The sequence below is a fragment of the Rhinoraja longicauda genome, chromosome 17, assembly GCF_053455715.1.
Source record: "Rhinoraja longicauda isolate Sanriku21f chromosome 17, sRhiLon1.1, whole genome shotgun sequence".
Lineage (NCBI taxonomy): Eukaryota > Metazoa > Chordata > Chondrichthyes > Rajiformes > Arhynchobatidae > Rhinoraja > Rhinoraja longicauda.
In genome coordinates this window covers 20,957,918-20,983,149 of record NC_135969.1, presented here as the reverse complement: position 1 = coordinate 20,983,149, position 25,232 = coordinate 20,957,918, and the positions used below count along the sequence as shown (strand labels likewise).

General features: G+C 45.0%; 1 protein-coding gene across 6 annotated transcripts in view; it reads right to left on the bottom strand.

Moving 5' to 3' along the window:
• The window catches only part of usp19 (ubiquitin specific peptidase 19), a 109,028-nt gene that overhangs the window by 9,797 nt on the left and 73,999 nt on the right, over positions 1–25,232 (bottom strand). For all 6 annotated transcript variants that reach the window (XM_078414287.1, XM_078414282.1, XM_078414286.1 and 3 more), the window contains 7 exons: positions 22,271–22,408; positions 19,880–20,244; positions 15,948–16,058; positions 9,306–9,522; positions 7,175–7,327; positions 6,510–6,673; positions 2,368–2,546 (listed from right to left, as the gene is read on the bottom strand). In XM_078414287.1, the coding sequence (XP_078270413.1) occupies positions 2,368–2,546; positions 6,510–6,673; positions 7,175–7,327; positions 9,306–9,522; positions 15,948–16,058; positions 19,880–20,244; positions 22,271–22,408 (1,327 nt within the window). The remainder of the gene's footprint in view (positions 1–2,367; positions 2,547–6,509; positions 6,674–7,174; positions 7,328–9,305; positions 9,523–15,947; positions 16,059–19,879; positions 20,245–22,270; positions 22,409–25,232) is intronic.

Sequence of the window (25,232 nt, the reverse complement as noted above, 5' to 3'; positions counted from 1 at the left end):
GATTATACTGACTAGCAAAGCAGGATCCAGGGTCCTGGCGGACCACTCCTGCTCCTATATTTTGTGTACAAATGGGGGAAAGGAGTTAAAGGGATTTCTCCAAGAGCCAGCATAGACTCGATGGGCAGAGTGGCCCTTCTGTGCCATGAAACAATGGGTGATGAGATAAAGCTAGAATTTGCACAGAGCTGGTGCTGGGAGTAGACACAATGTCCACAGTTGAGGCGGGAAATCAAGATGTGATGCAGCTAGAACTTCAGAACAGGAGATAGAGCTGCCCATGTTTGGAGGCCGGCCAACATTCCTTACAAAATCCTTAAGTTTGATCTTTATTTGTAACGATTCAAGGACAAGGTCATGTTGGGGGTTTTATTCAGGGATATTCAAAGTAACAAGTGTTGAATCTAAGGAGGCAAAAAGTAAAGAAAACCATGAAAGTGAAACAATTTCTGAGCATGTGACACCCAAGTTCAAGTTTCAATCTGTTACATTTCCTGATCTGCAACACATTTGGACATATGACTTTTTAATCAGCTCTGCTAAACTGGCAAAATTGGCTCGTGATCTCAGAATAATTTTGCTTATTTACACAATCCCCTCCTAAATAAACAGTACAATCAATAGGCTGTATTGTTCAACAATGCTCCTGCTTGGCACAGCTAGTTGGTGAATTAAACCTACAAAATAGCAAGTGCAAGTGTTACCTTGGAGAGCCAACCAAATCCTATTCAATTTGTTTTAAAAACCCTCAAACAATCATGGAAAATGATTTAAATAGTGAAAATTTACTTCAAAGTACTAAAAAGGGTAACTATTTCATAGAGTCATACACCACGGAAACAGGCCTTAAAGGACAACATCCATATCAAACAAGATGCCCCATCTAAGCCCGTTCCATATCCCTCTAAACCTTTATAATCCATGCACCTGTCCAAACTTATTTTAAATGTTGTTATAGTTCATGGCAGCATATTCCATGGACCCATCACCCTCTGTGTGGAAAAGGTTGCCCCTCAGTATCCTATTAAATCTTTCCCCTCTCACCTTAAACCTATGTCCACCAGTTCTTGATTCCTTTACTCTTGGTAAAAGACTCTGTGCATTCACCCTCTCTATTCCCCTCATCATCCTAAACCTCTAAGATCACCGCTCAGCGCTCCAGGGAGTAAAGCCCTACCCTGCCCAACCTCTCCCTATAGTTCAGGCCCTTGAGTCCTAGCAACATGTTTGTAGGTCTTCTCTTCACTCTTTCCAGCTTAATTGCACCTTTTGTATATATCAGGGTGACCAAAACTGAGCACAGTACTCCAAGTGCGGCCTCACCAACATTTTGTACAAAATTTCCGGTCCAATCAGAAATGTAATGGTTGAATAATGTCTCCACCAGACAATCCTAGCAGCATAGTGACGTTTAGCATGTGTCTAAACCAAGTGCGAGAGAGAAAAGCAAAGCAGCCACACTGGAGTTAGGCTAGCTGAGAGTGCTGGTAGAAGTCGGACTGGCTACCCCCCCGACATGCTCAGGCAATAAAATAGCTTAATTCACCAGTCCACGATGTCCATCGATCACCTGTTCACACTAGTTTAATGTTATCTCACTTTCACAAACTGGAGACCATTTTACAGCGCCCGATTAACCTACAAACCCACATGTCTTTGGAATGTGGGAGGAAACCGGCACATTCAGGGGGAACCCACGCGGTCCCAAGGAGAACGTGCAAACTTCACTGCGAAGGTTATGATTGAACCCGGATCTGTGGCTCTGTAAGGCAGAAGCTCTACCAGCTAAACCACTGCGCCTTGATCCAGTAATTCGTGCTCAGTGTGCATGTGTGGGCATGGAATGAGAAGAACCAGGGTGGTAGCATCTGCCATCTTGTTACATCTGTGAACAGCCATGCTTTCCGAGGATACCACAGGAGGATGAGGGTTAAGTACATTGAGATTGCAACTCTCAAGCAAGGTGACACCAGCAAGAAATACAGTACGTTTCTTCGAACAATGTGTTCATGGTGACAAATCCAGCTGACTTGGCAGCTTCAGAAGCAGAGTGAGTAACCTTGAACAAAGATACGTGACAGAGCAACACACCCCAATCAACTTTTACTGTACACAGAGTAGCCAACGAGGAAAGTTTATTGCGGCACGTGGTTTAAGGAGAGTTATTGTTCAGTGGCCTGTGTAGTACTTATCATTAACTAACAAGTCTACGGAAAGGGTAACTCAGAGGGCTACACTTTCCTGTATATGCCGGCGAGAGGGTGGTAAGATTTGTCAGCCTCTGGCTAGGCAGCAAAAGCAATACATAGCATCAGTCACAACAGACTGCAGAGCAGGGGAGGGGGACATCCCAGCCCTTCTACAAACCTGCGAGGCCGCTCCATCCGCTTCGGCCGTGCACTCTGCTCCACGTGCCGCACCTCTTGTCCGCGATGGTCTCACCACGGGAGAGTTGCGGCGGCGGTAAAAAAGCACGTACGCGTGCCGTGCAACCACTTGGCTCTCGTCCACCGTTGTAACGGTGCTGTCATCAAAGAGACGCCAACCTACGTGGGAAGAGCGGGAAAGCAAAGCACAAACTTAGCTCACAGCTTGGAAACGGAAGGCAATTAGGTTTATTATTATTGCTACGTGGACCAAGATACAGTGAACAGCATTCTTTTGAATGCTATCCTAACAAATTAGATAAACCATACATAGATACAATCAGGTCAAATTCAAGTACAACAGGTAAAGCAATGTGCAGAATATTGTCCTCAGCATTACCACATTCCCTATCCACGTAGCTAGAACAAAAACATGGAGGAAGCAGAGGGAGATGCTGTGCATGTAGGTTCTTCTGCCATTACTCAATACAGTTTTGGAAATGAGATTAAGCAGTCGTTGATTCAGCATGCTGAAATGAAAGTACTCCAAATGAGGTTTCCATTTCACTCAGAGTAGCAAGCTGAGGAAAGCTGCAACTCACTTACACACAGGAGGTGAATTATTACCCAGGGACATTTTGCACAAGGGAATAAAGTCACTGGATAACAGCATCACACTAGTGCAGCTGCTGTTACTAAATTAATATTCAGAAGTCTGGACAATTGATCCACAAGTTATGTTCCATCCTAATAGCTAAATCTGGGTAGTTAAATGAAACTGCAACGTATGTACATATATATATATATATATATACATACATACACACATTTTATAAAACAATATTAGTATTGGCAACGAGACCATAGATTGTTGCAACAGCCATCTGGTTTGTTACTCATCCTTAAGTGATGGAAATCCATTGTTCCATGCATCCAAGCCAACTGGGCACTCAATCCTGCATGTATGGTGAACTCTTGACTGCCTCTGACACTGCCCAGTTCATGGGACAATTCAGGACAAACAACTAGTGATCGTTTTCCAAGTGACAACCAGACCCACCAATGAATGAAACAAATGCGCTCTAGGTTTACAAACACATGGGAAATGAAGAGAAACCTGCTACTTTTTTTAAAAACCAGTTTCTCTGGACCTTGTTGGGTAAAGCTCGAAGACAAGAGGTCTTCAGTACTGTGATTGCACTAGAATTTCCAGTGATTCTGTCCCAGGAAGTGTGGGGACCACTAATCCCACCAACATACACACAATAACAAAATAAATAAACTGCTGGGACAACTCGGCGGGTGTGTGGAAGGAAACACAAAATATTTGTTCAATTGCTCCACAGATCCGCTGAGTTCCTCCATCAGTTTGCTCTGTACTTGATTCCTGCATCTGCAGCCTTTTGTCGACATAACAGCAAAGACTTGGAATAACCGAGTGCCTCAGTGGGTAATGGAGGCAAGTAGTTTCACAACATGGAACACTAGCAAAGTGTAGGGGGTTACAGACCAAGAGTTGGTAAATGGAGTTATTATAGTGAGGTATAGGCCACCTGTTCTCAAGTCTCACAGCGTGGAAACAGACCCTTCACCTCAACTTGCCCATGCCAACCAAGATGCCCCATCTATACTAGTAATGGTTGTACAATAGAATCAGTGGCTTGCCCATATCCCTCTAAATCTTTCCTATCCATGCACCTGTCCAAATGCCTTTTAAACTTTTGCTATGATACCTGCCTCAACTACTGTATCTCCTCTAGCAGCTCGTTCCATATACCCACCACTGTGTAATAAAGTTGCCCCTCAGGTTCCTATTAAATCTTTCCACTCTCACTTTAAACCTTTGTCACCCGGTTCCCGATTCCCCCACTCTGGGTAAAAGATTGTGCATCTGCCCAATTTAGTCCCCTCGTGATCTTATACACATCTAAGATCACCTCTCAGCCTCCTGTGCTCCAAGAAATAGTCCTAGCCTGCCCAACCTCTTCCCATAGCTCAGGCCCTAGAGTCCTGGCATCTGTCTGTAAGTTGATTTTGTCCATTTGCTGGAAAATACATACAATCACTGTTCACGTTTACCATGCCTCCACTATTGTTATGAACAACATTAATATGAACATTTATTGACCTCCCCAGCCTAGTTACAATGGTACAGCTGGGGTGGGTGGTTGGGATGGGTTTGAAGTGTCAGTAGACGTTGCATTGTTTAATGGAGAATGGTTGTACAAGTGTCAATAGAATCAGTGGTTTGTCAATTTGCAAAGCAACTCTCTGAGCGACCTCCTGTGAAGAAACCAACAGCCCATGTTCTTAGAAACAGTGGTGTCTGATTACCACAGAGAGGAAACATAGAAACAGGTTTTTAATCCATGACTGGTTCTTGATTGAATTGAGTAATATTTATGGGAGCCAGATTGTATTTATGGGGTGTTCAAAAGTTTGTAACCTGGGAGAGGACCTGTACTAAAAAACAAAAGAACAATGCTGGAAGGCAAATCCATTTGTGCATTGTGTGTGAGGCTGTTCCGGGCATGTACAGCAAGTGAAGAGAGCGCAATTAAACTTCTTCTTACAAGCCTCTCTTTAATTACTGGAGCCTAATCTTCAAACATTTGCATGAACCAAGCGAGTCATCTTTAGGTTTGTCATAAGCCCATTTGTAAATCCGCAGATACTAGAAATGGAATATAATTAAAATGAAAACTAGGAAAAGTTGGAGATAAAATACATTTCACGCAAAACCTAGATTTATTTTGTCTTCAACACTCTCAGTCCTGAAGAAAGGCAACTGGTGTGAAACGATAGCTCTAACGTTGTCGCCAGGATAGTTCTCTCAGGGCAGCTGTGGGCAGCTGTGAGGAGCAGTGGGAGATTTAAAACGCGTCCGCCAGTGTCTGGGAGTGACTGCTCATTGTGGCAGGCTGGCAGCAGCATGGTGGGAGAGGATCTTCTCCGAGGTCCAAGTGCTGTGGCCAGATGTTGCGGCTTTGGCGAGGAGTCCTAGCACAGAGTGATGGCAAATGGCCCAACGTCTCTAAATCTGCTGATCCTTACCCTGAACCCGTGTCCTTTAATTATGGACACTCTTGGTGCAATGTGGCTGCCCTTTGCACCAGAATCCTCTCATTATACGTCTATAATTGGACTTCAGTGCAGACTGCAGTCACGTTGCTTCAAGAATAAGACACCAGGCGTCCTAACCAATAGTTTATAACATCCCTGCGCCTGTGCTCTGGCTAATGAAAGCCTGCATGCTTCCTGTATGCCTTCTTCCTCAACTCATCAAGTTGCCACCTACAGGGATCCTCGGGTGTGGACAAGGGCCCAGTGATCCTCAATGCTCCCTTTGGCCCTACCATTCATTGAGGATGTTCAAGCTGTACTAGTCCTCCCTAATTAATGCATCAACACGCAGGATTAAATTCCATCTGCCGTTGCTCTGCCCATTCTATCTTTGAACCAATATGATCCTATGGCCTGTCATTATCCTCACCATCAACACCACCACCGATTTTCCTGCCATCTGGAAACTTACTAACCATACCTCCTAGGTTCATATCCAAGATGTTAATCGACCAAACGTTCAGATCCATGTATCGAATGTGAAGTTGCAGTCAGATCAGCCATAACTTGATCAAACGACAAAGTTGGATTGAGTGGTCCAGGACAGAGTGCCCACTGTTCTCCTCATTTGTACGTAAACCTTGTGGTGGCACCTGACATTATGCATTAATCCAGTAACAGCAAAACCCACAAATGAGCAGTGAAGGAATTGTATACCACAACTCCGTTGGGAAGGAACAAAGGAGGACCCGGCATGGTGGGACCGCCGTGAGGGAGGGGGCAGAACAATGGGGGACCTGGCGTGGGGGGACTTGTAACTTTGTAAGCACCCTCTATGTGGCGACTATTTCCATACCTTGGGTATGCAAGCAAAGAATTTCACTGACGTCACGTGGCAATAAAGTATTCATTCATTCAAAATGTGGTTGAGTCTAGCACCAAAACCACCTGCAATATAATCACCTCCGTGATTCTCATGCAGTTGGTGACAGTTGTGGCGATTCAGCCAGGGAATATCAATGGATACAAACAGGAAGATATCTGTGGCTTGAACAGAAGATGTGCTGAATACTGACTCACCCACATCACTCCGCTGACTGTTCTTATCATTAGGTAGGCGAGCGTAGGCAGTGTAGTGACCTCCGATCATCCCGCCAAAGTGATTGATTACTGCGTACAGATCGTACACAGGCGGCTGTCGGTCATCCTTCTGACCAATGCAGAACTTACTCAGGTCCAAATTCCTTCAAGGCAAGAAGACTGATAGTAACAAATTATCATTTCAAGTACTTGTGGTGCACTGTATGATAGATGATCAGATTGGGCACCCAACATCGCACACCCCCGGGAAGTTACAGCACCAGTTAGACACAGTAAAGATCCCACTACACTCTCCCCTCAAATCATCCTAGGTTACAAATAGTGAAGCTCCCTCTACACCGTCCCATCACACACTCCTGGGGTCAGGCACAGAATGAAGCTCTCTCCACATCATCGCTTCACACATGGTCAGCTCATGCAGAGTAAAGCTTTTGGAACATTACAAGTTTGTGCGAGTGTTCCTATTCCAGAAGCCCCCTCCCCTTATGGGTTTATGAGACGTGTTGACCCAATAACCTTACCCACAATAGCAAATTGCGAGATCCCTCAGAGCTGGAAGTGACGTCATTATAACTAGAGCCAGCCAGCCCACTGTGCTTTCTGACTCTACAGTGAAAAGTCTTTGCTTCAGCTGCGATACATACCTGATGGGAAACTCAACCATATCGTTGATCTTATCTCTCCAGATAAAATTGCGAAAGGAAAAGCGTTTCAGTTGAACGATGAGTACATTGGGGAGCCACCATAACATCAGCTGCTTGGATGCCTCCCTGTGCTGTTTACATTTAGGGCAGTACCTGTCACAGATCAGAGATAGAGTCAGGGCAGATGTTCCACAAGCCAAACCAAGTCTCACTCTACTTTGTGCTTTGTGCCCTAAACCACAAATTCTGTAATTGGGGCAGGCGATGGCTGAGTGCTGTATCACCAGATTAATAATCTAGATACCAAGGGCAAAGTTCCACCACGGCAGATAATGATAAATTCCAACTTAAATTCTACAATTTAAAAAATTCTCATGCCGATTGTTTTTGGGCAGTACAGTGGCATAGTTGGTAGAGCTGCTGCCTCACAGCACTAAAGACCCGGGTTCGATTCTGATCTCAGGTGCTGTCTTTGTGTGGAGTTTGTTCGGAGGCTGTCAGAAGATACAGTGGGATAAGATCAGCTGCAAAATTAGGCGGAGAAATGGCAGATGGAGTTGAACTCGAGGAAGTGTGAGGGTTGCACTTGGGGAAGCTGAATGTAAGGAGGGAGTATACAGTTTATGGCAAACCGTTATGAGCATTGATATGCAGAGGGATGATGGGTGGTAAAGAAGGCAGGTGGCAGAGAGGGTTTCAGCTGCAGGGGCAGGTTGGATAGACTTGGAATGTTTTCTCTGGAACGGAGGTTGAGAGGTGACGATAGAAGTATGTAAAATGAGAGGCATAGATAAGGTAGGCAGTCAGAACCTTTTTTCCCCCAGGGTGGAAAACACTACTGTTCTAGGTTAACATTGGTGACATTGCCAAGGCCGATGTTCAGCCAGCAGAGGCTGCATCTTTGGCTGTCGTTACTATCTGGGTGAATCACTGCAATATACCCGGGAAGATCGAGTTGATTTTGAAGGGAGTAACGGAGTATTGATCAAGTTGCCCGTTTGCCCTCTGCACTGTTCTTACTATGCACTTATTCTGGACACCGCCAGGTATTCCATACCTGGGCTGTGTAAAGGGAAAGTTTCAAACCAGAATTCATGATCTCTATCCAGGGACACTTGTAATAAGCTTCAGATTTCATGCAGTAGCAAGAAAAGAGGAAATTATCCAGGTTATTTAGGCCTTCAGGAGCACATCAAATGCTTTATTTTAAAATACTCGTGGCTATGGCTGCTGTAATAGGAAACGCAGACTCAAGCTACACATATGAAGCTATCACAAACAACACAGATCATTATCAAATAGTCAGCTTAAAGAGTTAATAATAGAGGGATAAATCCTAGCCATGGTATTGGGTAAATCTCTCCAATGTATTGCTGAAATCTGTAAGAGGAGGTAGGGAACAAGTTACGTTTGCATTAACAATAGAGCAGCGTTTCTTCAACACTTCTTTAGAGAATTGGTTTGAGTTACGTGGACTCAAAACATTTGTTTTTTGGCTCAATGATTTACTCTCTTCAGCAGGCTAACAGTGGCTATCAAGGCTCATACGTAAAGAGCAGCACTTGGTGTTGAGAGAGTGTAGTTTATATCTATGGATCACAGAACAGTACAGCACATGAACAGGCACTTTGGCTCACAGTGTCTGTGTCAAACATAATGCCAAGACCATCATTTACCTACCTGCATATAACAAATATCCCTCCATTTCCTGTATTCCCGTGTGCTATTTAAAAGCCTTTTCAATGGTACTAACGGCTCTGCTTCAACCACCGCCCCTGGCAGGACGTTCCAGGCACCCACCACACTCTCGTGCCCCGCTCATCTCCTTTAAACCTTGACCCTCCCACTTTAAATCTACACTCTCCAGCATTTGATTGCTCCATCCCGGGAAAAATATTGTAAATGTCTACCCCATCTATGTCTTACATAATGTTATGTACTTTTATCAGTTCTCCCCACAACCTCTGGCATTCCAGAGAAAACAATCCAAGTCTGTTCAACCTGTCCCTGTAGCTAATACCCTCTAATCTGGGCAGCATCCTGGTGAACCTCCTCTATCATCAAGAGAAACAGGAAGAAAAAAACTAGAGTGGGATGACAAACAACCTATTTGCCCTGGATGATGTCTTACCAAGCTTCCTCAGGTGCCAGCACCTCAGGTTTAGTGAAGAGGTTCAGACATTGCTCCAATGTGAAATAGCCAGCTTTGGCTGCCTCATTGGCTGAACTAGGATCTTCAACATACTCCAGCTCCTTCGACTCCACCAGCACATACTCCTTCTGCCGCTCATTGTTCTTCCACACCATCGCTAAAGAGGCATTATCTGGAAGCTCCAACGGAGCATCACCTGTGCAGAAGGGAAACCAGAGTGACTCGTAGGTTATTGTCCGACCACCAGTAATTATTAAATGTTAAAGATTACACTGTACACATTAGATAGTAGACACAAAATGCTGGAGCAATTCAGCCGGTCAGGCAGCATCTCTGAAGAAAAGGAATAGGTGATGTTTCAGGTCGAGACCCTTCTGCCTGACCTGCTGAGTTACTCCAGCATTTTGTGTCCGTCTTTGGAGTAAACCAGCATCTGCAGTTCCTTCTTACACACAGTACATAATGCTGTATTCATACACTGAAGACGACTTTTCTCATTATAGCCTCCAAAGATAGTTGAGAGAACACTGGGTAGAATCTCCCTGCACAGGGCTCCACTAGTTGAGCACTCACCAGCACCGGCACCCACTACCTCCTGCCCCAGTGCTGTAATAATAATTATTTGAGACTAATTTAGGTTTAGATTTATTATTGTCACGTGCACATAGTTACTGTGCTGTTCATGCTGTCCAAACATAGAAACATAGACATAGAAAATAGGTGCAGGAGTAGGCCATTCGGCCCTTCGAGCCTGCACCGCCATTCAATATGATCATGGCTGATCATTCAGCTCAGTAGCCTGTACCTGCCTTCTCTCCATACCCCCTGATCCCTTTAGCAAAAAGGGCCACATCTAACTCCCTCTTAAATATAGCCAATGAACTGGCCTCAACTACCTTCTGTGGCAGAGAATTCCACAGACTCACCACTCTCTGTGTGAAGAAATGTTTTCTCATCTCGGTCCTAAAAGACTTCCCCCTTATCCTTAAGCTGTGACCCCTGGTTCTGGACTCCCCCAACATCGGGAACAATCTTCCCGCATCTAGCCTCTGCAACCCCTTAAGAATTTTATATGTTTCTATAAGATCCCCCCTCAGTCTTCTAAATTCCAGCGAGTACAAGCCCAGTCTATCCAGTCTTTCCTCATATGTAAGTACCGCCATCCCAGGGATCAATCTGGTGAACCTTCTCTGTACTCCCTCTAAGGCAAGAACGTCTTTCCTCAGGTTAGGAGACCAAAACTGCACACAATACTCCAGGTGCGGTCTCACCAAGGCCCTGTACAACTGCAGCAGAACCTCCCTGCTCCTAAACTCAAATCCTCTTGCTATGAATGCCAACATATCATTCGCTTTCTTCACTGCCTGCTGCACCTGCATGCTTGCTTTCAATGACTGGTGCACCATGACACCCAGGTCACGTTGCATCTCCCCTTCTCACCATTCAGGTAATACTCTGCTTTCCTGTTCTTGCCGCCAAAGTGGATAACCTCACATTTATCCACATTATATTGCATCTGCCATGCATTTGCCCACTCGCCTAATCTATCCAAGTCACTCTGCAGCCTCCTAGCATCCTCCTCGCAGCTAACACTGCCACCCAGCTTCGTGTCATCCGCAAACTTAGAGATGTTGCATTCAATTCCCTCGTCCAAATCATTAATATACACTGTAAATAACTGGGGTCCCAGCACTGAGCCTTGCGGTACCCCACTAGTCACTGCCTGCCTTTAGCGCATGCATTTCTAATTTCCTGCTTGATGCCATCCCCAACCTCCCTACTGCTGTTAGGTGGCCTGTACACAACTCCCACTAGCGTTTTCTGCCCCTTAGTGTTTCGTAGCTCTACCCATATCGATTCCACTTCCTCCAAGCTAATGTCCTTCCTTTCCACTGCTTTAATCTCCTCTCTAACCAGTAATGCTACCCCACCTCCTTTTCCTTTCTGTCTATCCCGCCTGAATATAGAATATCCCTGGATGTTGTGCTCCCAGCCTTGGTCACCCTGGAGCCATGACTCCGTAATCCCAACTATATCATAATCATTAATAACTATCTCCACATTTAATTCATCCACCTTATTACGTATACTCCTTGCATTGAGACACAAAGCCTTCAGGCTTGTTTTTACAACTCTCTTACCCCTTGTACGATTATGTTGAAAAGTGGCCCTTTTAGATTTTTGCCCTGGATTTGTCTGCCTGCCACTTTTACTTTTCACCTTGCTACCTGTTGCTTCTACCCTCATTTTACACCCCTCTGTCTCTCTGCTCCAGCTCCCATCCTCCTGCCACATTAGTTTAAATCCTCCCCGACAGCACTAGCAAACACTCCCCCTAGGACATTGGTTCCATTCCAGCTCAGGTGCAGACCGTCCTGTTTGTACTGGTTCCACCTCTCCCAGAACTGGTTCCAATGTCCTAAAAATTTGAATCCCTCCCCCTTGCACCATTTTTCAAGCCACGTATTCATATGAAATATCCTCCTATTCCTACTCTGACAGATCAGATAATACTATACATAAATACAATCAAGTCCAACTCAAGTACAATAGATAGAGCAAAGGGGTAGATAGCGAAACAACATTCTGGGGAGGTTTGACAAGGTATATGTAGAGAGGATGCCTCCCCCCCGTGGAGCAATGTAGAACGAGTGGGACACAGAAGATAGGCACAACATGCTGGAGTAACTCAGTGGATCAGGCAGCATCTCTGGACAAAAGGAATAGGTGACTTTTCTGGTTGAGACACTTCTTCAGACTCAAACTTCTTCAGAGTTGGACATAGTTTCAGCACTTAGGAACCGTAGGCTGTCTTCTACAGATTTGCAGTCAAGGTTTGCAGGACGATATGGCCGACGGCTCTCTGCCCAAACAATTCGGAACAGACTGCACGCAGCCGATCTCCGGTCAAATAGGGCTGCCAGGAGGCCTGCCATGACTGCCCTTCACCGTCAGGCCCGTTTGCGCTGGTGTCGGCAACACGTGCACTGGAACCTGAACATGTGGAGGAACGTTATGTTCAGCGATGAGTCCAGATTCTGCCTACGGCAGTTGGATCATAGGGTCAAAGTATGGAGAAGACGCGGAGAACGCTATGCTGATTGCTGCACCGATAGAGTAACATCTTTTGGTGGAGGCAGTGTGATGGTGTGGGGCGGCATCTCCCTCACTGGAAAAACGAGGCTTGTCATCATTGGAGGCAATCTCAATGCAGAGGGATATCGAGATGAGATTCTGCAACCAGTGGCAATCCCATATCTCCACAGTCTGGGACCGAACTCTATCCTCCAAGATGACAATGCTCGCCCCCACAGAGCAGGGTTTCTCAGAGACTACCTCCAGAATTTGGGAGTGGAGAGGATGGAATGGCCTGCCAGCAGTCCTGACCTCAACCCCATTGAACACTTGTGGGATCAGCTTGGGCGTGCTGTTCGTGCCAGAGTGACCAACACAACCACGTTGGCTGACTTGCGACAAATGCTGGTTGAAGAATGGGATGCCATCCCACAACAGTGTGTGACCAGGCTGGTGACCAGCATGAGGAGGAGGTGCCAGGCTGTTGTGGCTGTGTATGGTTCTTCCACACGCTACTGAGGCTCCTGTTTATTAAATGAATAAATTGTTAAATTGCCAATATGTCTTGTTTCTTCAGACTTCAATCATCCAATCCACCAAACAACACCGAACAAGAGTCAATGGCAGAATAAGCTGTTTGGCATTCATATCATATCATATCATATATATACAGCCGGAAACAGGCCTTTTCGGGCCCACCAAGTCCGTGCCGCCCAGTGATCCCCGCACATTAACACTATCCTACACCCACTAGGGACAATTTTTACATTTACCCAGCCAATTAACCTACATACCTGTACGTCTTTGGAGTGTGGGAGGAAACCGAAGATCTCGGAGAAAACCCACGCAGGTCACGGGGAGAACGTACAAACTCCTTACAGTGCAGCACCCGTAGTCAGGATCGAACCTGAGTCTCCGGCGCTGCATTCGCTGTAAAGCAGCAACTCTACCGCTGTGCTACCATGCCGCATTGGCAGAGAAGATTTGGCAGATTTTTCATGGGCGCAACCCATATACTCAGCTCTGCTGCTCATCCCACAAATGCATGTTCCTTACAAATGTGGCACCATTTAAAAGGGAAATAAACAGGTTTTCCAACAGTATAAGATTTATTGCCAAGAAGCATTGTTACAACAAAGAAATAATCTATCAAACACAAATTTCCTTACTTTTTGTGCTATGTTTATGTCCTCTAGTTCTTGATGCCCCTACGCCACTCCGCAGGGACAATACTTCAAACAAGTACTCGGGTGTAAATGCTACAATACGCGAATCAGGCAAATGCTGGATCTGTGGACAATTTAATATGGAGGCTTCACGGATTATGGAAGACCTGACTTACAGACTTCACAAATGTTTGAGAGAATTTGTGGAAATATTTTTTTTCAAGATAGGAAAGTTTGTTATAGAAATGCAAACATCTTCAGGAGTTTTGGAAATAGGGGTAGCAGCAAGTTAATTTAAAAGACAACCAATCTTCAAAATAAGAACTGTTCACATATAACCTCCCCTCAGTAATCAAACAGACACCACTATCTTTAAGGATGCTGCTGCTATTTCACAGGGGGCAATCACCACCTATATCCCTCCACCTGGCTTTACATTTCACTCCTCTTACACCTTACACCCATCTGCCAATCACCCATCCCAACCCCTCACCTGAATCTATCACTTGCCAGGCTTTGCCTCATGCTCACCTTTTTTCCTGCTTTCTCCCCCCCCCCACCCACTACAAACAGTCTGAAGAGGTGGCTCGACCCGAAAAGTCACCTGTTCATTCCCTCCACATATATGGCCTGACCTGCAAAGTTACTCCAGCACTTTGTGCTTTGCTCAAGCTTCCTGCATCTGCAATTCCATGTTTACTTTAGAGATCAAGTGAGAAACAGGCCCTTCAGCCCACACTAATCGGCAATCCCCTACACCAGCATTATCCTGCACACAAGGGAAAATTTATAAATTTACCAAAGCCAATTTAACCTTCAAACCTGTACATCTTTTCCATTGTGGGAGGAAACCAGAACATCCGGAGAAAACCCATGTGGTCACAGGGAGAATGTACCAACTCCATACAGACAACACCCATAGCAAGGATTGAATTGGGGTATCTGGCTCTCTAAGGCAGCAACCCTACTGCTGTGCCAGTGTGCTGCCCCAACCTACACTCTTGTTTAGGCAATCACTTGAAAAATACTTCAAACAATGCAATATCCATTTATACGTTGCTGCCATGGATTATGCAGCCTGCTATAGGAAAGATGCCATTAAGCTGGAAAGAGTACAGAAAAGATTTACGAGAATGTTGCCAAGACTTGACGGCATGAATTATAGGGAGAGGCTAAGCAGGTTAAGACTTTATTCATTGATGCACAGGAGGCCGATAGGGCCTCTATAAAGGGAAATCTATATGGGATCTATAAAGGGGAAATTAGGAACTAGAGGACATAGGCTCAAGGTGAGAAGGAAAATATTTAAAAGGAACCTAAGGGGCAACCTTTTCGCATAGAGATGGTGGGTATATGGAACAAGCTGCAAAGGAGGTAGTTGGGACACGTACAATAACAACACATTAAGGACATTTGGGCAGGTACATGGGCAAACAGATCTAGCTTAGATAGGGTATCTTGATTGGCATAGATGAGTTGGGCCGAAGGGCCTGTTTCTGTGCTGCATAATTATTTTGGATGCCATATTGTGAATACTGACGCAGAATTTGGAGAGAGTGTGATGGGAGGACAGAATGTAGAAGTTCGGCATTTCTTTGCTACCGAATCTTCACATCACATTTAGTAAAGCAAATAGCTGACTTGAAATATTTTGTTTGAATTGAACTAAAACAGGGTATCAGAAACAGAGCACTTGGGTTGATGGCTGACATGTCCTCAGTGTGTAACAGGAGGCCAGCTTTGTGGAAAGCCATGCAAAACCCATCTACCGTGTCTGGCAGAGGAGCTGCAACAGCTGCCACTGCCAGTCCGCATGCCTTCCTTCGTCTGACTGGTGACTGTTGTCAGTGGCAAACCCCCCCCCCCCCCCCCCCATGCATCAGTGTTACAAGCTGATGGACAATGAGGATTCACGGAGACCTCTTCAGGGTCTATGGAAAACATAAAGGAAGTTATTTTTTACAGCAGGTACAAGGACGAGGGAGCAGAGGGTGCAGAGGAAAGTTAATAGAGAACTGAAAAGGTAAGTATATTTGGAAGGCGACAATATACGATTGGTTTGTATTGTGTTTGCGGGGCTATTTCGCTGCAGCCAGTAAGATTTTCATTGTTCTGTTGTCGGCACAATTAAACTCTCAACTCTGGCAGTGTGGTGCTTTCAGGCAATGTATCTGGAAGGATTATGAAGGAACTGGATTAAACCAGACTGCTCAGAATGACCAAGGTTCCCAAAATAGCTACAGTTGCTCTACATTTCAACCTAGCTTTGTACAGCAGCTGGCCATAGAGATAAAATTCCACACACACACACACACACATTAACAGGCAGCCACATCTGGAAGTTTCACAAAATGGGCCGATCCCCTACTTTTCACCTCACCTTTATCTTCGATTTTCTGCTCTTTGTTTGATGGGTCAATGAGTTTGATGTAAAATTGGGGAGTGTGGAAACGCACAGATGCAGATGGCTGCTGGTAACCAGGGACTGCGGCTGTGGAGAGAGGACACGGGAAATCACACAGTGCAAAAACAAGAACAAAGATAACAGAAAGTAGTAGGCTGAGCCCGGTCCATCGCATACTACCTCCCCACCATCAAAGGGATCCACAGGAGGCGCTGTCTCAGAAAGGCAGCCGGCATCAAAGACCCACACCATCCTGGTCACACGGTCATCTCGCTGCTACCATCAGGAAGAAGGCCTGAAAGCCATGACCTCCAGGTTCTAGAACAGGTTCTTCTCAGTAACAATCTGGCTTGTGATAACTACACAACACTGGAATCTTCTGTGGACAGTGTCTTTGTTTGCACTACAGACTTTAGTTATGGTTAACTAGTAATACCATTATTAATTTATTGTATTATTGATTACTATATATTTATCTGTGTGTTATTGTGCGTACAGGCCTGCCATACTACAGCAAGTAAGAATTTCATTGTCCCATTGTCGATAGATGACAATTAAACGTCCTCGACTCTTGCCTCTCCTCCTCACTCACCCCGTGATCACTTGTCCCAGCTCCAACCCACAGCACACTCCACTGGAAGGAGGTTCCAAGTCCCTGTCACAATTAAAATTCACTGTGCCACAAAATAAATCGAAATACATTCTCCATTCCACCTGTACATTCCCAGTAACTTCCGGGAGTGTAGAGGGACCGTCACTCTGTGCCTGACCTCTGGTCTGAGTGTTACAAGGGATAGTCACAGAGCATGGAACAGGTTCTTTGGCCCACCTTGACCTAGTGGGCATACGTTCTATTTGCCTGCATTTGGCTCATATCCCTCCTATCGAAGCCTTCCTATCCATATATCTGTCCAAATGTTGTTTAAAAGTCATAATTGTATCCTCTTCTATAGCATCCAAGTTGGCATACAAGGCAAGTTCTATTTGCCTGCAACTATCAGGCTCTTGAACTACCTATTGTACTTGAACACTGCTGCTCAGCACTGAGCCATTACGGCTTTAGCACCACTCTGTTTGCTCTAGGTACTTTGGCTTTTACACTACCATGGTCTAACTTACTTAGAATAACTGATAATATATCGTATATGTATTGTTACTGCGTTTCATGAAAGTGACAATGTAAGTAGATAAGAGTGGTAAAGAAGGCATATGGTACACTTGCCTTCATCGGTTGGGGCATTCAGTATAAGAGTCAGGAAGTCATGTTGCAGCTTTATAAGCCACATTTGGAGTATTGAGTGCAGTTTTAGTTATCCTATTATGGAAGGATGGGGAGACTCTGGAGAGAGTACAGAAGAGGTTGACCAGAGTGCTGCCTGGATTGGAGGCTATTAGTTATAAGGAGAGGTTGGACAAACTTTGATTGCTTTCTCTGGGACGTCAGAGGGTGAGGGAGAACCCTGAGAGAAGTATAAAGAATTATGAGGGACAGATAGAGTAGGCAGGCAAAATCTTTTTCCCAGGATGGACATGTCAAAGATTAGAGGACACAACTTTTAGATGAGAGGGACAAAGTTTAAAGGTGATGCGCAGACTTTTTTCCATACAGAGTGGTCGGTGTTTGGTGTGGTGGTGGATGTAGCTTCGAAAATGACATTGAAGAGGCTTTTAGGTAGTCATATGGATATGTAATGATTGGAGGAATATGGATCATGTGCAGGCAGAGATTAGTGTTACTCTTCATCATGTTTGGCAGTCCAAGCCCCTGCCAAAGGACCTGCTACTGTAGTTCAATGGCCTATGTGCCTGTAAAGCTGCAGCAAATAAGAATTTCATTGTTTCGGTTCATCTGACACAAACACGTGTTAATTTTACTACTGTTTAATGACAGCCTTGAGGAGGGCAGCTATAAGAAAGGCTAGGGCAGCTGTAAGAAAGGCTGCTCAGTCTCAAGCATCAAATAAGGTTGACAAGAACATTACAGGAAAGTGGTCTCTCTGTTTACAGAGAACATTTTGCAAATTCTCTAGGGAAGACTTCCAGGAGATACTTTAGTTTTAGTTTAGAGATACAGCACAACCCACCGAGTCCACGTTGACCATCAATCACCCATTTACGCTAGTCCCACGCAATCCCACTTTCTCATCCATTCCCTTCACACTAGGGGCTACTTTACAGCAGCCAATTAACCTACAAATCCACACATCTTTGGGATGTGGAAGGAACCGGAGCACCCACAGAAAACCCACGTGATCGCAGGGAGAACGTGCACACTCCACACAGATAGCACCAAAGATCAACATTGAACCAGGTCCCTCTGAACTCTTGGACATTACTGGGAATTTCCCGGTGGAGTGGAGAAGGAATTTGGATTTATTTTTGTGGCACAGTGAATTGGTGAGGCAGCATGTCCACCAGCTGCTCAACCTATACTTTAGTCAAAGGATTTTAGGATTATTGCAGTGTATTCTGGGGAATGTCTGGGCAAGGGAGAGTAAGGATGAAAGGTCATACAAGAGTAAGAACACTTGCCCTCTGTTCTCCAATCTAGTATCATTTAAGCACATGCAGAATTTTAATTATAACTAGAAAAGAGGGCCCGTTGGGCCCGTCCCCACACCCCCCATTCTCTCCTCCCCCAGCCCCACTCTTACTCTCCAAGTGTGCCCGTTGGGCCCGTCCTCCTGATCTGTGTATGTCAAGTGACCACTATAGCCTTCTTTTTTTTTTTTTTTTCCTAATCAGATGTGCAGCACTTTGGTCAACGTGGGTTGTTTTTAAATGTGCTATACAAATAAAACTGACTTGACTTGACTTGACTTGACTTGCAATAACAAAAAAGACTTCTTGGAAGCTTTTCGAAACAAATGTAGCCGTCACAAGCTGAAAACTAAATCCTTGCTGAAAACTAAATCCTTTTCTGGAAACTTTTGGAAACAAATGTAGCCCCTTCAAGAAAAGGGTTAGAAATGAAAAATTTAAACTTTAATATCTCTCTAGCTTTAAAAAGGTAGCTTCAATTTGAACGAAAGTACTTACAATAGTTGCCCAGGTTAATGGTGAATACAGTATTATATATAGAAGATAGATGTCGCGAAATGCTCAAATCTCGAGAATGAGATTATATAAAACTGAAAAAAGCAAATGATTTGCAAGGAAAGGTAGGAGTGAAGCTTGCATTTATTATAGAGTAGTACAGTAGGTTAAAAAAACATCGCAATCTATTTCTATTGGTGTGGTGCTAAGAATGAAGGCAGACCTGTTACCTGTAATATTCCAGTTTTATAGTGTCAATAGAATATTGGAATCTGTAGACACTAGTTGACACAAATCCACACCAAGACATTGACAACCCACCTAAAGATGTACTGATATGGGTGCATGCAACAGCAAGTATGAACGAGATGAGTGTTGAAGTAATGTTTACACCCTTCCAGCAATCAGTTGATGATCTTCATCCTCCCAAGGTCACCATCCCAATGCAGAGCCCCAAAGCTAGGAGCAAATTACTCAGCAAAGAACACAAAGTTAAACTGGAACATAAGATGTGGCCATGGGTGCATTAGTGATGGAATAAAACGAACAGATAATTCCCTGTATTTACAATAGTACTGGGCATCTCCGGTGGAAAAATGTGGTGCGGTAAACAATCACAGTCTCAGAGGCAGCCTGAGCTGTCAAGTATTTTTAGATTTTATTACAATGACTAAGGCACTGCTTGTGTTCAAAATCAAGCAAAAAGATTCAAGCTTGAAGAATGCTGTGGGTCTTCTCTGCTCCTCGACACAGCCCTCTCTGGTTTCTCAGGCTGGCCTTCCATCTCAGGTGGAGTGTAATGGGCAAGGAATGACTGGGATATATTTATCACTCTCCTTATCAAAATGATTCACCGAAGACACAAAGCCTACCTTCAGGCTTTGGAGCCTTCTCATAAGAGGTTTCTTTCTCGCATCCCAAGTGCTCCTGCGATTCTGGCCGCAATTCCGAGAATCCAGAGTCGTAGCTGTGAATGGATTCCCTCTCTCTGCCTGGCAAGTTCGTTCCCTTCGAGAAAGCGGATTGAAGGAGGGGTTCGGAAACAGAGCTGGTTATGTGAGGGCGGTGGACAGGCCTGAAGTCTCTTTCCTGAACTTCTGAGGGAAGCTTTCCGTCTCCAGTCTCAGGGCCAGGATTGCTTCCAGCAGAGGGCTGCGTGCTGTCCATTTTGGAGGGTGGCGGCTCTGGCGAGATTCGACCTGGCTGAAAGGGTGGCTGGAAGACGTTCACTGAATACCTGCGGCAAAATATAATGCAAGAATGTTAAGTTGGTCCTTTTCCAGACACACAGACATCACATCATATGGCACTGGAAGAGACCACTCCTGCATCATGGCTGCTCTAATTCTGCAGTTAGCCTCACACCACCACAATATTTTACAACATTCAACCCAATGTTGTTTTGAAAGACCCAACTGAATCCCTTTCCAATGCCGCCGTGCTTTCCCTATCATAACCCGAGAAGCAAAATGCAATTTCCATCTCCCCTGCAGTGTTTTTGCCAGCTCTTAGATCTGCTAATGATGGGTCCCACAATACAGATGTACCATAGAAAGCAAACTGTTGGCATGCATCACAGCTCGGTTTGATAACAGCTCTGCCCAAAAACGCAAGAAATTGCAGAGAGTTGTAGACGTACCCCAGTCCATCACTCAGACCAGACTTCCCACCATTGAATCCATCTACCCTTCACTCTGTTTCAGAAAAGCAGCCAACATAATCAAAGACTTGTCCCACCCCGGTCATTCCTTCTTTTCCCTGCTTACATCTGGCAGAAGGTACAGAAGCTTGAAATGGGCACCACCTGGCTCTGGAACAGACTCTTCCCCTCTGTTGGTAGACACAAAATGCTGGAGTAACTCAGCGGGTCAGGCAGCATCTCTGGAAAGCAGGAATGGGTGACATTTCAAGTCGAGACCCTTCTTCAGTCTGAAGATGGGTCTCGACCCGAAACGTAGATCAGTGTGAAGGGTCTCGACCTGAAACGTCACCCATTCCTTCTCTCCAGAGATGCTGCCTGACCTGCTGAGTTACTCCAAACTTTTGTGTCTATCTTCAATTTAAACCCGCATCTGCAGTTTTCTTTCCTACACATTTTCCACTGTGTTATCAGGCTTCTGAATGGTCCTTCCATTAGCTAGGGTACTGTCTGATTCACGTCTACCCCATTGCGGACATTAGACTTTGTGTCGTTACAATGCTGAGAACTACGTTCTGCAATCTGTATCGTTCCCTTTGCTCTATCTATCGTGTTGAGCTTGAATTGATTGTATCTATGTATGGTGGACATGAACTGTTTGGGCAGCTTGCAAAACAAAGTTTTCACTGTACCTCAGTACTTGTGACAATAATAAACCAAAACCATCTTAATGTAAACACTCTCTTCCGATTTTTAATCTGGTAAACCTTTTCATAAATTGGGACAGCACAACCAATCAGATGTTGGGGAGTACAGACAATGATCAAGCAGTCTGAGCCTATCTGTGAGATGGCGCCCGATAAAAGAACAACAGTTTGGTCATTGTTAGCTGGAGGGTGAAGCGAGCATGGATCGGAGGTAAGTGCAACTCTCATGGTACATCTATTGACACGCAAGGGGAGTCACCATGACTTGAAGATGTAAGTGTTGCGTGAAACTGAAGATAACCTCCTTCACAGCTGGTTACTTGGACAGCTTCCAAGAGAGATTTTAATACAACAATTAAGGCAAAAACTGTTTCCGCTGACAGACTCAGTAACTAGAAGACCATATTGGTTCGGATAATTAGGGTTGAATGGCGCTTTATTGTGTACAATGGTATGAGTGACAACACAAGTGGACAAGGTGGTAAAGGCAGCAGAATACCAACTCCCAATGCTGATAACTCCCTCTGGCCGATGGCAGCAGCAACCAGGCTCACACTCCAACCCACTGAATCATCAGTAATAGGCAGCTAGTTCAGCAGACCACACAAACCAAGGGGGAATTAATATTCACACCGCATCAAGTCCACGCATTGTGGAACAATGGAGTCAGCAGGCCTGCCACATAACTCAAACGTCAGAGAAGTCATATCTCTGTGACTAAAGCCTTCTTGTGTATCACTTATTTGAATGATTCATAAAACCCTTCCACAATGTTGAGATAAAGTGAAAGGCATGCATGTGTTGCAGCCATTGTTTCTCTGCCCAGTGGGAGAAAGGGACAGCTGTTACTCCAAACCACTGCTGTACTACCCCGCACAGCCAGCTAGGCATTTCTGTATGAATTTTTTCCATTGTACCTTGAATATCCCTCCAGCAGTTGGGTGAGTCTGGAATACGTGAGCCGTGATTCTGGGACACTGATAATGAAGGGGCAGCCAATGTTTTCTGCTCTACATTGGTTTTTGTGATCTGACCAATGATTCATTTGACAGGTCCTGTGGGAGGGGAAAAGCAGAGAGAGAGAATTATTCCAATATGCTTACAGTATATTCAACATCATGAAACAGCAATTCTTCACGTGGAGAGCCTCGTCCCTGTTCCTTTTTACATGGCCCTTATTTTATTAGGAAGAATGGCGAGTTCAAGGGCTTGAATTTTCACCTGCCAGCATTGTTGTCAATGTCAATGTTGGAAGAGGAAGGTCGAGGACCCACAAACCTCTTTATATCAACAGGACGATGGTGGAGAGATTCAAAAGCTTCAAATTCCTGGGCGTACATATTTCTGAAGATCTTTCCTGGACCCAGCACACTGATGCAATTATAAAGAAAACCATTCAACGCCTCTACTTCTTGAGGAGATTGCGAAGATTCGGTATGTCAGAGAGGATTCTCTTGAACTTCTGCAGGTGTACAGTGGAGAGCATATTGACCGGTTGCATCATGGCCGGGTTCAGCAACTAGAATGCCCAGGAGCAAAGAAGACTGCAAAAAGTTGTGAACACCATCCAGTCTATCACCCGTTCTGACCTCCCCAACATCGAAGGGATTTACCGGAGTCGTTGCCTCAAAAGGGCAGCCAGCATCATCAGAGACCCACACCACCCTGGCCACACACTCATTTCACCTCTGCCAATGGGAAGAAAGTACAGGAGCCTGAAAACAGTAACGTCCAGGTTCAGGAACAGCTTCTTCCCTACAGCATTAAGCTATTAAACACTACGACCTCCAAATAAGCTCTTATTATTGCACTATTAGTTTTTTTTTTAATATGTACGTATGCATACACACACATGTATATATTATATATGCACGTGTATATATACACATACTCACACGTACTGTATGTGTGGGAATGTGTGTGTATATATATATATATATACACATACACAGTATATAAACATAGCACAAAAAGTAAGGAAATTTGTGTTTGGTAGATTATTTCTTCATTGTAACAATGCTTCTTGGCAATAAATCTTATACCGTTGGAAAGCCTGTTTATTCCCCTTTTAAATGGTGCCACACTTGTAAGGAACATGCATTTGTGGGATGAGCAGCAGAGCTGAGTATATGGGTTGCGCCCATGAAAAATTTGCCAAATCTTCTCTGCCAATGCCAAACAGCTTATTCTGCTGTTGCTATTGACTCTTGTTTTGAGCTTCTGGTACCACCAGGTGCTGACAATCAGGTGCCAATCAAGGCAGCATCTGTGAGCATGGGCCCTGCTACAGTGGTCAGTAGGTGTCTGCTCCAAGAATCGGCATGCCACGTTTGACTGATCTGGATAGGGCCCGTGCGATAGGGCAACTTCAAGCTGGTGTTCCGCAAAACCAAGTTGCGGCATTATTTGGAGTGAGCCCTAGTACCATCTCCAAAGTGAAGGCCAAGTTCCATATAACGGGGGATGTCAGAGACAGGCCGCGAAGTAGGCGTCCCAAGAAGACGACACCCGAAGAAGACCGTTTCCTCACCCTGTCAGCACTTAGGAACCGTAGGCTGTCTTCTACAGATTTGCAGTCAAGGTTTGCAGGACGATATGGCCGACGGCTCTCTGCCCAGACAATTCGGAACAGACTGCACGCAGCCGATCTCCGGTCTCATAGAGCTGCCAGGAGGCCTGCCATGACTGCCCTTCACCGTCAGGCCCGTTTGCGCTGGTGTCGGCAACACGTGCACTGGAACCTGAACATGTGGGGGAACGTTATGTTCAGCGATGAGTCCAGATTCTGCCTACGGCAGTTGGATCATAGGGTCAAAGTACGGAGAAGACGCAGAGAACGCTATGCTGATTGCTGCACCGATAGAGTAACATCTTTTGGTGGAGGCAGTGTGATGGTGTGGGGCGGCATCTCCCTCACTGGAAAAACGAGGCTTGTCATCATTGGAGGCAATCTCAATGCAGAGAGATATTGAGATGAGATTCTGCAACCAGTGGCAATCCCATATCTCCACAGTCTGGGACCGAACTCTATCCTCCAAGATGAAAATGCTCGCCCCCACAGAGCAGGGTTTCTCAGAGACTACCTCCAGAATTTGGGAGTGGAGAGGATGAAATGGCCTGCCAGCAGTCCTGACCTCAACCCCATTGAACACTTGTGGGATCAGCTTGGGCGTGCCGTTTGTGCCAGAGTGACCAACACAACCACGTTGGCTGACTTGCGACAAATGCTGGTTGAAGAATGGGATGCCATCCCACAACAGTGTGTGACCAGGCTGGTGACCAGCATGAGGAGGAGGTGCCAGGCTGTTGTGGCTGTGTATGGTTCTTCCACACGCTACTGAGGCTCCTGTTTATTAAATGAATAAATTGTTAAATTACCAATATGTCTTGTTTCTTCAGACTTCAATCATCCAATCCACCAAACAACACCGAACAAGAGTCAATGGCAGAATAAGCTGTTTGGCATTGGCAGAGAAGATTTGGCAGATTTTTCATGGGTGCAACCCACATACTCAGCTCTGCTGCTCATCCCAAAAAATGCATGTTCCTTACAAATGTGGCACCATTTAAAAGGGAAATAAACAGGCTTTCCAACGGTATAAGATTTATTGCCAAGAAGCATTGTTACAACAAAGAAATAATCTATCAAACACAAATTTCCTTACTTTTTGTGCTATGTTTATATATATATCTCCACACACTGAACTTTATTTTCCCACATTTATTATTTACAGTATCATGTTTCCAAAGTCTGTTGTGCTGTTGCAAGTAAGAATTTCATTGTTCTACCTGGGACATAACACAATAAAACACTCTTGACTCAGTGGTGCTTGCTTCCACCCAGAAGATATCAGTCGGACAAATGTAACACGACTGAAC